Source organism: Aotus nancymaae, unplaced genomic scaffold (assembly GCF_030222135.1).
Source record: "Aotus nancymaae isolate 86718 unplaced genomic scaffold, 86718_ANA_hifiasm-v0.15.2.pri h1tg000029l, whole genome shotgun sequence".
Lineage (NCBI taxonomy): Eukaryota > Metazoa > Chordata > Mammalia > Primates > Aotidae > Aotus > Aotus nancymaae.
The window spans coordinates 35,480,066-35,492,269 of NW_026988442.1; the positions used below are offsets into that span (position 1 = coordinate 35,480,066).

Genomic DNA, 12,204 nt, shown 5'->3' on the forward strand with positions numbered 1-12,204 from the left:
ACGGCCAGCCAGACCCGTGGCAGTCCCAGCGCTCAGGGTGTTCTTCGGGGTCGGGTATTTGTCGGTGAGGCAACAGCCCCTTGACGTCAAGGTTGTCGCATTGGAGATAAAGTCCGAGGTGAACCTTTTGAACGTGCCAGTAAGTAAGATGGCGAGAAAGGCAGAGAGTGGGGCCGAGCGATAGCGCAGCGCTCGGCTTGGCGCCCTTTCCGCGTGCGCAGTGAACGTGCGCTCGGAGCTGTCGATTGGGTAGGATTGGCGCCTCCATTTTTCCGGGAGAGAGCGGGAGACGGAGAGAGCCGGACCAGCTGGTACTGGGGATACCGGGAGAGTGGCTGGTGCGGTCGGCTAGGGCCTTTAGAGAAAACCACAGAGAGGACTGGGGCGAGACGGGAAGGGTCGAGAGTTAGCAAGGTGGCATGCGCCTCTACTTTGTGCTTCCTAAGTTACCGGTTTGGCCTGCACCCTCTCCTCTTCCTCAAAGGGCCTCGCTCCCATTGCTACCCAGTCCTTAGTTCGCCTCTGCATCCAGATGGTCGCGGCGCGTATAGTGAGGGGGCGTCTGTGTTCTCGCCCGTTCAACTGCTTGTAACCGGTCCTGGATCGGGTTCTTGTTCTCGTGTCTCGGTGTGCTCACCTGCAAATTGGGGACGATAATTAGGCTTCTGTTAACCTGGCGAGTGAACGTTCTGTGGGAGTTGAGAAGTTGGGCTGGGCCACTTCAAGTATAAATATATATATATATATATATATACACACACACACACACACACACACACACACATACATACACATATATCTTTGTACACCCGGAATGCGCTCAGCAAGAGCGAAGAGACCGGATTGAATAGTGGTGTAGGGGAGCCAAAAATGGCTTCCCTCCGTCCTTCTAGGTTCCTTATTAGGACTAAGAGTTAAATTGACATAAGACAGATTAAGTGTTAAGTAAGTTGCTGCAGAATAAACGGGATGTGCAGGTAAAGCATTGAGCTGGCATACGGAGATTATTCAAGTCATGTTAACCCGACGTTAACAGTAGAATCTTTCGTGAACTTAACTTCTCTGCCATACTACCCACTTCTGATTTTCATTCTTTATTGCTACTTCAGAATCTCCCTTTTTTTTTTTCGTGCAACCAATCATTATCCATAGGAGAAAGACGATATTCAATTACCTACAAGAGTCCCACAAAATACGAGACTAAGAAGTTGAAGTCAGATGATTAAAGCTTACATAGCATCCTGAGCTACTGAGAGGAATGAATAGAGGATTGTGGGGCCGGAGCAGGGGAGTGGGGCAGCTGTAACAAAGTTATGGGAGGGTGAGCAGAGGAAATGTATGGTGAGTAAAGTTTGTTATGCAAACGGAAGAATTAGGTGATCCTCTGGTCTCATGTGATTTGAGTTAATCTTCCCTGGTTGATAAGGATTCGTGACAATTGAGGTTTTTTTGGAGGGTCAGACTTGAGGCAGGTGAGGGAAGCGCCTGCTGTTCTCTAAGTACCCACAGTTCCATGTAATCGGCCTGCCAGAGCATCTCGTTTTGGGCTGACATTTCCTGAACTCCTTCAGTGGTTAAGCTCAGGGCTCGGGGTTAGCAATTCTGGTGTCCTTTAACCTTGGATAAGTAACTCAGCCACTTTTTATCTTGAGTAGGTGTCCTGACATCCGTGAACCCATTTCATCTTTATTGTGTCCCAGGATTTTCTATTCAAATATAGACCTCTGTTCATGTACTACTTCATATACGTGAATACATTGAATGATTTTATTCAGTGAACTAATGCTTACAAATTACTTAGTAGCATGATGGTATCTGGCATGCAGGAAGTGCTTAATGTTAAGGGTCATTATTAACATCCATCAATGTCATACAGTGTATAAGAAATCAGGCTCTTATTGAAAAAGGAAATAAGAAAAAAACTAAAATTTTTAAAAAAAATCAGGCTCTGAGGTCACTTTTATTCTTTATTGCTGTTACCCAGACACCTGTAGCCTTTTAATATGGTTTAAACACACACGTACATAAAGGCGTTGATTTTTGATAAGCGAATTATCATGTTCAACAGTTGGAGTTCTTTTTTTAATAAACCAGTAACCATTTACAGTTTTTTGTCTCTTGAGACTGAAGGAAAACTTAAGACACTTGTAAATCAGTGCATGCGCAGTGCTTCCAGATTTTTACTTTTTTTTAATTTTTATTGTTTTGACCTTTATTGGCAATATTTTTATTGGGCAGTTCACCTTTGAGTCTTTCTAAAACATTTAACTTGATTGAGCTTTTGTAGTGCAATTGCTTTTTTGCCTCATATTTTGATTATCTAATTAGGTTATATAATTACAATAACAAGCTCAGTTGCCTTAAAACAGGTTTTCAGAATGAACATTAAAGATATTAGTAATCAGGCAGCTCAGCTAGTGGAACCAGCAGTCCAGACCTTGAATAGCAGCTGTCTTGCGTATTGCAGGTACCAGTCAATGTTTAATTAACAGAAGAAATGAAAGATTCTGAGATAGCAATAAAGAATCATAGGTAGGTAGTTTGATGGAGAAGAAAAGTTGATGAAAGATTGTACCGTAAATATTGGCTAATGTGATTTGAATGATTTCTGTATGCCAGGCACTATGCTCAGACCTTTGTATACACTACCTTGTTTAACTTCCGGTAACTTAGCAGCTGAAGAACCTGAGGCTTAGAGAAATGACATCACTGACCAAAGATATTGCAGCTAGTAGAGGTGGGATCTGAGTCCTGCAAGATTAAGTCTGACCAAAGAGTCCTATGTTGCTTCTGTGAGTTGCTAGGTTCTCTACCCTTCACCATCCATTTTCCCTTTTTGCAGCTGGCAGGGAAACTGTCTTCCTCTTCTCCAAGATGTACAGAACCAAAGTGGGCTTGAAGGACCGCCAGCAGCTCTACAAGCTGATCATTAGCCAGCTGCTGTATGACGGCTACATCAGCATCGCCAATGGCCTCATCAATGAAATCAAGCCTCAGTCTGTCTGTGCACCCTCGGAGCAGCTCCTGCATCTCATCAAACTAGGTAGATGGTGAACACAAATCCATACATCCCGTGGCAGGGTTTTAGATGTTTTCAAATGGCAGAATTTTTCAAGATTATTCTTGTTTTGTTTTAGTGCCTAGTACATGCCGGGCACTTCAATAAGTAAGTAGTTCAGTAAGTAACGGGTAAACGGAGTTCAGATTATGAAAATTTTAAGCTGGTTCTGACCTGAGGGTCTTCGTACACATTATCTGGAACACTCTGTTGTTGTATTACTGACTTCCTTCAAATTTTACGTCAGATGTCACCTGAGTTCTCTTCACCCCTCCTGAAATAATCTGACCCTTTCCTACATTTTCCCAGTTACCCTACCATAGTGATCCCATTTATTTTATAACAGTCGCTTTGAAATTTCCTTTATCATTTGGGTTGTTTCCCATATGATCCTTACCTCCCCACTTCGCACCCATTGCCCCCTTGTCAGAAAAAACTACAAGTTCAGTAAGGATCGGGACCTTGTATTATTCAGCGGTATATCTTGGTACTTACTTGGCTAATAATAGAAAGCACTCAGGAAAATGCTGAATTACCAAACATGTTCATACCCTTTGACTTAGCAGTGCCAATTGTGAGCATTTCTTCTGGGGAAATAAAATGGATAAACTGCAATACCCACAACATGGAATTAGCTGTAAATTTTTAAATATCCATAAAATGGAATACGACAGCATAATAAAGATGAATATTTTTTAGCCATGTTTTGCATGATTAAATGAACAAGTAAGTCACAACATGTTACACAGCATTGGTCTATTACTGTTTTGAAAAATAAAACAACTGTGCATGGGAAGGGTCCTGAAGAATTTATACCAATACATTAACAGTCATTATCTCTGGGTGGTAAAATTCAAGGTCATGTTTATTTTCTTGTTCATCCATAGTTCTAATTTTTCCTCTACTGATCCAACATATTATATGATTTGTCAAGTTATTTATAAATTTTAAATGCATATTCTTGATGAACTTCATTTTTTTAAATATCAACTTTCAAATACATTTCACTAACGTTCATATTAATAATGTAGCTGACTTAATGAGCATCAGAGCTGCTACTAATACATCTCAACCCTAAAAATACTAAAATTTGGAATAAAAAAAGTAGATAATTTAACTACAGAACTGCTATTTTTTGAGTTTCTGTAGTTGTAGATAAAGTAGTAAACTCTGGAGGCAAGAACTGGGGAAATGACTTTGTCTGTTGGAGCGTAACCTTCCAGCAACCCGTGTGGCCTCACAGTGTGGTGAACTTTGAGTACCATGGGCACTATGCACAGTTTGTAAAGCATTAGGTTTCATGCAGCTCCAAGAAATAGGAAGTTGACACTGGTGAGCATTTTTCCAGTTTGGATCTAGAATTTTGTCTTGGCCTTTAAAAAAAACAAAACTTGTTATGCCCTTAATTTTGATTTCTTTCAGGAATGGAAAATGATGACACCGCAGTGCAGTATGCAATTGGTCGTTCAGATACTGTTGCCCCTGGCACAGGGATTGACCTGGAATTTGATGCAGATGTCCAGACTATGTCCCCAGAGGCTTCTGAGTATGAAACATGCTATGTCACATCACATAAGGGACCATGCCGTGTAGCTACCTATAGTAGAGATGGACAGTTAATAGCTACTGGGTCTGCTGATGCTTCAATAAAGATACTTGACACAGAGAGGATGTTAGCCAAAAGTGCCATGCCAATAGAGGTAAAAATTCCAGTCACATACTTACTGCTTGCCTTCTGTTTTTCATTTTTGGAAAAATGAGAGTATAGTTCAGACCGGCTTTAGTTGCCACAGTTGTGGATTGTGTACTTTGATTCAGACATGTTTTGTACCTTGAGCATCTCTTCTTGTTGGTCTAGGTCATGATGAATGAGACCGCACAACAAAATATGGAAAACCACCCAGTGATTCGAACTCTTTATGACCATGTGGATGAAGTCACATGCCTCGCTTTCCACCCAACAGAACAGATTCTGGCTTCTGGTTCAAGGGATTATACTCTTAAATTATTTGATTATTCCAAACCATCAGCAAAAAGAGCCTTCAAATACATTCAGGTAGGAATCTTTGGAAAGGAGCTTTATGTTTTTTTCTTAAATACAGTGAGCTACTGTATGACTGTTCTCTTTTTAAAAGTAGTCCCGGTGATCATCCTGTGAAACAAGAGTACAAACCAGGATGCGTGCCATATAGCATGTGGATCAGATTTTGCTGGCACATACTGTCATCTGCCTGCTTCCTCTGGCTGGTCAAAGTTTATAAACGGACCCTTTGGAGGGTTTGGAATCCATATTACTCTTTAAAGGTTGCAGATCCCTATTAAAAGCAAAACGTGACCAATTTCACTAACGTATAACTTATACGAATAAAAGAAAAACCATTCAGTTGAAAGTACTGTTTACTGGCAAGGTGAAATTTGGTACCCTATTTTGAATATGCATTGCAGAAACACTAATGTTTTCATAGTGGCCTCTATCTGTTTGATAATTAAACTAGGCTGTTTGCAGTGGCTCATGTCTGTAATCCCAGCACTTTGAGAAGCCAGAGTGGAAGGATCACTTGAGCTCAGAAGTTTTAAGATCAGCCTGAGCAATACAGTGAGACCTCATCTCTGCAAAAAAACAAAATTTTAATTAGCTGGGCATGGTGGCACGCGCCTATAGTCCCAACTACTCAGGCTTCGGAGGCAAGGATGATTTTAGCCCAGGAGGTTGAGCCTCCAATGAGCTGTGATCATGCCACTGCACTCCAGCCTAGGTAACAGAGCAAGTCCCCATCTGCAAAAAATAATAACAAACTTAATTTTCTACTTAATATTTGCAGCCCTAGAGCAAATTAAAGAAGCTCTTAGTACAAGTTGTACTTACCTTCAGTAACCATACATGAGTGTGTCATTGTCTGATAATACTCCATCCTGAGTTCACTCAGTGTTTGTTTACAAATAATGAAGCTCACTTCTGTGGTTTTCGGAATATAACCAGTAAATACTTAGTTTTAGAAATATATTCAAAAAACACTTTGATGTATTCCAGAAAGTGCTTTTATTCATTAACAATACCTCTGTAATATCTTATCATTGTTTTATGGACTTTTTTCATCAGCCAGATATTTTCCACATTTCCTCTGGATTTAATTGTTCACCAGTTGGTCACTTGTGTTAATGTCTCTGTCCTAACAGGAAGCTGAAATGTTGCGCTCCATCTCTTTTCATCCTTCTGGAGACTTTATACTTGTTGGAACTCAGCATCCTACTCTTCGTCTATATGATATCAACACCTTTCAGTGTTTTGTCTCTTGCAATCCTCAAGATCAACACACCGATGCTATATGTTCTGTTAATTACAATTCTAGTGCCAATATGTATGTAACTGGAAGCAAGGATGGCTGCATCAAATTATGGGATGGTGTTTCAAATCGATGCATCACAACTTTTGAAAAAGCACACGACGGGGCTGAAGTTTGTTCTGCCATTTTTTCCAAAAATTCTAAATACATTCTCTCAAGTGGAAAAGACTCTGTAGCTAAACTTTGGGAAATATCAACGGGACGAACACTGGTCAGATACACGGGTATGTGAGAAGTTGATGTTACATAATGTTTCTGTAGTGTTACACTTTTGAGAACTTACAATAGAGCAACACAATAAGTCTAAGGCAGGTGTTACCCCTTTCTTAGATCAGAGGAAACCAAGACTTACAGGTGAAGCCATTTAGCCAAGGCTACAGTTTGTAAGAGAGCTGGAAATAGAACTGTGCTTTCTTAACTTTGCTGTTTTCAGCACCTCATACCATGGACTAGGTCTGGATTCCGCGCAAGTAGCATTGGAGAACCTGGTGGTCCATTTGTAGCTTGGCCTGCCCTCTTCCCACAGAAACGTGAAAGCAATTCAGAGAAAAGTTTCGAGTAGTAGATCAGTATTATTAATATATGCATTAGGGAAAGATGGCTGAGAGGTAAAATCTTAGCCCATGGTCAAAGGAAACCACGTGTGTTCTGAATGCAGATATAAAGTAGGCTCAGCAGACAGAAAAAAAATGACATCCATTGAATTCTTATTAATTTTTGTTGATCTAATTGGTAACAGTTGTACCTGTGGAGTCTTTATAATGAAACCTATTTAAATTCATCCTGTCACTAGTAGGGCCCAAGTCTGGTTATTTGATAGTGAATGTTAAAACACTGTGTCTTCTGTTCCTTGTAGCACCAAAGACGGTTGTTCGGTAGAAAGCCTCAAGAAAATGTGATTGTTTCCTCTATTTTGAGTTATGTTTGTATTGTACACTAAAATTGCCAGGAGCATAACTCAAAAAATCACAAGGAAACGGTATTAGGAAGGGACTAGACTGTGTTGTGTGCATTGAAGAGTTGGTGACATCTGACCCGCTAGAGGGCAGCATAATCTGCCTTAGATTTGTCTCATTGCAACCAGTTTGCTTCCCTGCCATCTTTCTGGCTTCCGGTACAACTAGCAAATCTTAGGAAGAACCGTTTTTATCATAATTCTTGGTGACTTCATTGAAACAATTATATACAGTTGTTCTGGAAAGTATTATTAAAGAACTCTGTGTGTGTTGCAAAAAGATACAAAAGTGATCAGAGTAAATGTGAAAAGTACTCCCCCTTTAGAAGTTATAACTATTTTCCAGGAGTGTGCTTTATCTGGACAGACACCCACCAGCCCACTAACAAGAGCTTATATATTTGCTGTAGGAATCTTTTGGATGTTTTATAGTAGTATGAGATTGATTGGCTTGTTTTAGTGGGAATAGCAGTGTGGTTTTTCAAAAATGTGATTATACTGAATTTATAGGCAAATTCTCCTTTTCATTTTTTGTCATTCCACAGCTCAAGCCCCTGTCATGTCAGCATGTTAAGATTTCTGTTCCTAGCTTTAATAGTTAGAATTCAAAGCGTTTTTGAAACGATGAAAAGAGAAAAACTATCAAGAAAACAGAAATTGGGACGTTAAAACTTAACTAAAAACAATATATATAAATAATTAAAATGCAGGACTACGGGGAAATAGCCATAGCATATATACAGATGTTAGACATTGAGTTAATAGCCTTAATCTATAAAGAGAACTCCAAATAGGAAAAAGATGAGCCCAAACTAGACAGAGAAGGAGCCAAAGGACAGGGGGCCGCTTTATAAAAGAAAAATGGTCAGTAAATACTAGAAAAGGTAGCCAACCTCGCTGCAGACCCAGGAAATGAATATGGGGACCTGGTTTTGTTCATCAGATTTTAGGCATTTTAAAGATTTATATTATCTAGTATTGATAGAGATTTGAGGAAATAATCATATTTTATTGGTCAGAGTCAGCAGTAAAATATTTCAGCACAGTTTGGTGTTGTATCAAAATTTTAAATACATACTTTTTGACCCACTGTATCCACTCTTAGAAATTCAACCTAGCAAGGTAATTGGACAAGCAGGTACATGACCATAAAAGGTTTTGTATCCCAACATCATCTGGAGTGGCTGAAAGTCGGAAACAGCATAAATGTCCACTAAGAAGCATTGAGGAAATCCATTACGCATCCGTGGAAAACACGCACCTTTAAAATAAGTGTGCTGCATGCTAACACTGGCTGAGCGCTTGCACTACAAAGCCTCCTGTCATTCTCTTCTTTTTATCCTCATAGCCTTAGGGAGTAGGTTCTGTCATTTCCCCATGGAACAGATGAGAAAATTAAGGCTGAGGGATATTAAGTAATTTGCCCAGGTTCACATCACTAGTAAGTGTGGAACCCACATCTGACCACAGAGTTTGTGGTTTTATCCACTAAGCTGTATTCTGTCTTTATAGATTTGTACTACATATGCTTCAATGTTAATAGTTTATGACAAATGCTCTGACTTAAAAGAATTTACAAACGAAGCCAGGCGCGGTGGCTCACACCTGTATTCCCAACACTTTGGGAAGCCAAGTGGGGGCAGATCATCTGAGGTCAGGAGTTTGAGACCAGCCTGGCCAACATGGTGAAACTCCATCTCTACTAAAGATACAAAAGTTAGCCAGACGTGGTTGCTCATGCTTGTAATGCCAGCTACTCAGGAGGCTGAGGCAGGAGAATTGCTTGAACCCAGGAGGCAGAGGTTGCAGTGAGCCCTTGCACTCCAGCCTGGGCGACAGAGTGAAGCGCCATCTTAAAAAAAAATTTCTGATAGGTGCAATCATCAAGCAGTTTTTAATTTCCTTTTTATATGGCGCTTTAAACATAAAAATATGTATTTTATTCAGTCATAAAAAGGCTTCCTTTTGGACAGATATTCCTGTACTTTGTCACAATAATTCTATTTCTAGGAATTTACTCCTGAGGAAGTAAAGCTTTCTGTACAAAGGATGTTCATTACAACATTACTTATAATTGATATAAACTAAATGTCAGGCAGTAAAAGAATTGTTAAATAAATAGTGATGCTTCTAAACATGAGGCACTGCAGCTAGTAAAAAACGTGGAAAAATGTACTCAACATAAAGTTGGTTAAAACTATAATAAAAATGTGTTTTTATGCCTCATTAGGACAGTAACGGTATTGCCTCAGGTGATGGACCTATCTTCTTTTTGAGACAGTCTTGCTCTTGCTCTGTTGTCTGTTGCCCAGGCTGGTCTTGAACTCCTGGGCTCAAGCAGCCCTCCTTCCTCAGCCTCCCAAAGTACTGGGATTACAGACATGAGCCACTGTCCTTGGTTTGATTTTCTTTTTTGTACTTTTTTAGAGTTTCTGAAAGTGTACAAGGTGTATCACTTCATCAGGTTTAAAATGCTTTTACACTGAATGCTAGAACGTTCTGAATGTCTAAGATGTGGATTTAGAAAGCTCTCCCTCTTGGTCTCTGTGGCAGGCGCGGGTCTGAGTGGACGCCAGGTGCACCGGACACAGGCTGTGTTTAACCACACCGAGGACTATGTGTTGCTGCCCGACGAGAGGACGATCAGTCTCTGCTGCTGGGACTCAAGGACAGCCGAGCGGAGAAACCTGCTCTCGTTGGGGCACAACAACATTGTACGCTGCATAGTGCACTCCCCCACCAACCCCGGGTTCATGACGTGCAGCGATGACTTCAGAGCGCGATTTTGGTACCGGAGATCCACCACCGACTGAGCCACCCTGTCCACAGGGGGCTTTCTGGAGAACTCTGCCTCCTCCCCCACGTCCTGTCTCCAGCTGCGGTCAGTGCACCATCTTTGGCAGTTGTGCTGCCACCTCTGTCCACATCCTTCTTGGATTTGTATAAAAGAATCTTTTTTTACCTTGATGTAGAATCATGGTGGAAAAAGTTGGAAACACAGACCTGTGCAGTTCTACATTCACTGATTATTACAGTGTGATTTTCATCGGTTTTGTAAATACAGGTCTTGCCATTTCTTTTGATCTCTTGATTGAAGGAGGATAGGGTATTAAAGTGCTTTTGTGGTGAGGAATTTTCATTTGGTTCTTTTGTCAGCTTTCTTGCTTGTTCTGCTAAACCCTCTGTGTATTTCCTTTCCAGATATATTTGAACAGAGAAGTAGGCATGCAGCTCTGAGACTCCAGAGTTCTGTGCCATATCAGAAGCATTTTAGAGAATCCCTCAATTCTATCCTGAAATGATATTATTCTGATAATAAAGCTCAGATCTGCAACTTTAGTGTTACATATTTTTCACTTCAATAAAATCAATGGCCAGTTTTTCTTGACGATTTATAGGAACGGTATCTTTCAACATACTGCCCACGTTATCCTTCAATACCTGCAATACTTGTTTTTAGTAACTGTATGATAAGATTGTGATTTGATGAAAAACAACTGAAAACATATCCATCTAATTAAATTAGGTCAGCCTGCTGTTGCTCTCAGGTATTGCTTATCTTCATGAATGATTAATAATGATTGACTTCGTTCTTAGGTGATTTTAAATCTTTTCAGTTCTCTTCAGCATGAACTGTAACTTTTCATCATGGATGCATATAGTAACTGCATTCTCAGAAGATATATGGAATTAACCAACTGATACAAGTTTTCTTTTTCTTGAAACTTTTTTGAAAATAATATTTCTCTGGATTCAGCTCTAGCTGAGTCAGAACCCTGAATTCCCCTCTACAAACATAAACTTTGCTTTGTTTTTATCCCAAAAAAACAAATACCTTATGATCTGGGTAGGAGTACCTAGAAATATAATCTGGGATCATTTGATAAGAATAGTAAATAGATTGAAGTAAAAGTAATTGCTTTACATTATAGGAACTTACTGAAGTTATTGGGTAAAAATTCTGCTTTAGTCATCCTTGGGAATTGTTTTAACTCCTTGATGTGTAAAATTGTCTTAAGCATCTTAACTTGTTAAATCACAGGGTTTTAGCTCAGATTTCCAAAGAGCCATATTTTTTGTTCTATAGTGAGTGTAAATTTCTGGTTGTATTTTGCATCCTGATTTTCCGATATTTGAACTTGGCCATGTGTGGGTGCTACTCTTGTAAGGCTAAAAGACGCCTACTTAATGGGAACAAGGATAACCAGTTCTACCAAAAGCATTACAAATCTCCCCACTTCTTTTTTCAGACTTTTTTTTGCCTTTGGCTTTCAGCCTATTAAACTGTAAAATAGAGGTTTAACGTTTCCCTACCATTCTGCTTTGGCTCACATACTGAAATGACCACACAGCACTCCCTTAGATCTTTTCAGTTATTCATGAATTAAAATAATGCCCACGTTTTATAGTTTTTGAAGTCATCTCAGCAATGGTTCTGTAGTTTCAGGACCTGTATTTTAAAAGATCAAGATACTTTTATGTATTTCAAAAACAGCTGGTTTTTGTTTTGGGGTTTGTTTTTTGCCTTTTTTTTTTTTTTTTTTTTTTTTGCCTTTTAAAGGTCACAATGTTTTGAGCCTGGTGTAAATGCCAAAAATATTATATGGACTTGGTATCTGCGTCTCATTAATTGTACCACACAACACTCTGCCATTCAAATAATAATATCTGGTCAGGATACAAACTTATGCTCTCTGTGTTGTTTTTTTTTAATATAGATATGTGATTTCTAAAATAAACTTTTTTTATGTAATGATAAGCTAGTTTATTTTTTTGGAGCTGGTTTGAACATTTCCCACATTTGAACATCTGTTCGCAAATAGCAAGTATGACTTTGGTACAGTTCA

The 12,204-nt window shown here is 39.5% G+C and overlaps 1 protein-coding gene across 2 annotated transcripts; it reads left to right on the top strand.

The window, feature by feature from the left end:
* Positions 1 to 33: 33 nt before the first annotated feature.
* Positions 34 to 10,691, top strand: CSTF1 (cleavage stimulation factor subunit 1). 2 transcript variants are annotated; one of them, XM_012467496.2, is made up of 6 exons: positions 34 to 139; positions 2,843 to 3,043; positions 4,481 to 4,758; positions 4,917 to 5,114; positions 6,236 to 6,626; positions 9,911 to 10,691. In XM_012467496.2, exons 2-6 carry the CDS (start codon positions 2,875 to 2,877, stop codon positions 10,168 to 10,170), a joined length of 1,296 nt encoding a protein of 431 aa, XP_012322919.1. In that variant the 5' UTR covers positions 34 to 139; positions 2,843 to 2,874; the 3' UTR covers positions 10,171 to 10,691. The 2 variants fall into 2 exon arrangements, with proteins under 2 accessions (XP_012322919.1, XP_012322918.1); XM_012467495.2 differs by lacking the exon at positions 34 to 139 and adding an exon at positions 215 to 311.
* Positions 10,692 to 12,204: the final 1,513 nt, after the last annotated feature.

Coding starts and splice junctions, on each gene's coding strand:
- CSTF1 (XM_012467496.2), top strand. CDS start 2,875: ATGTACAGAACCAAAGTGGGCTTGAAGGACCGCCAGCAGCTCTACAAG. Junction 5,115..6,235: donor GAGCCTTCAAATACATTCAG/GTAGGAATCTTT, acceptor CTGTCCTAACAG/GAAGCTGAAATGTTGCGCTC. Junction 6,627..9,910: donor AACACTGGTCAGATACACGG/GTATGTGAGAAG, acceptor TCTCTGTGGCAG/GCGCGGGTCTGAGTGGACGC.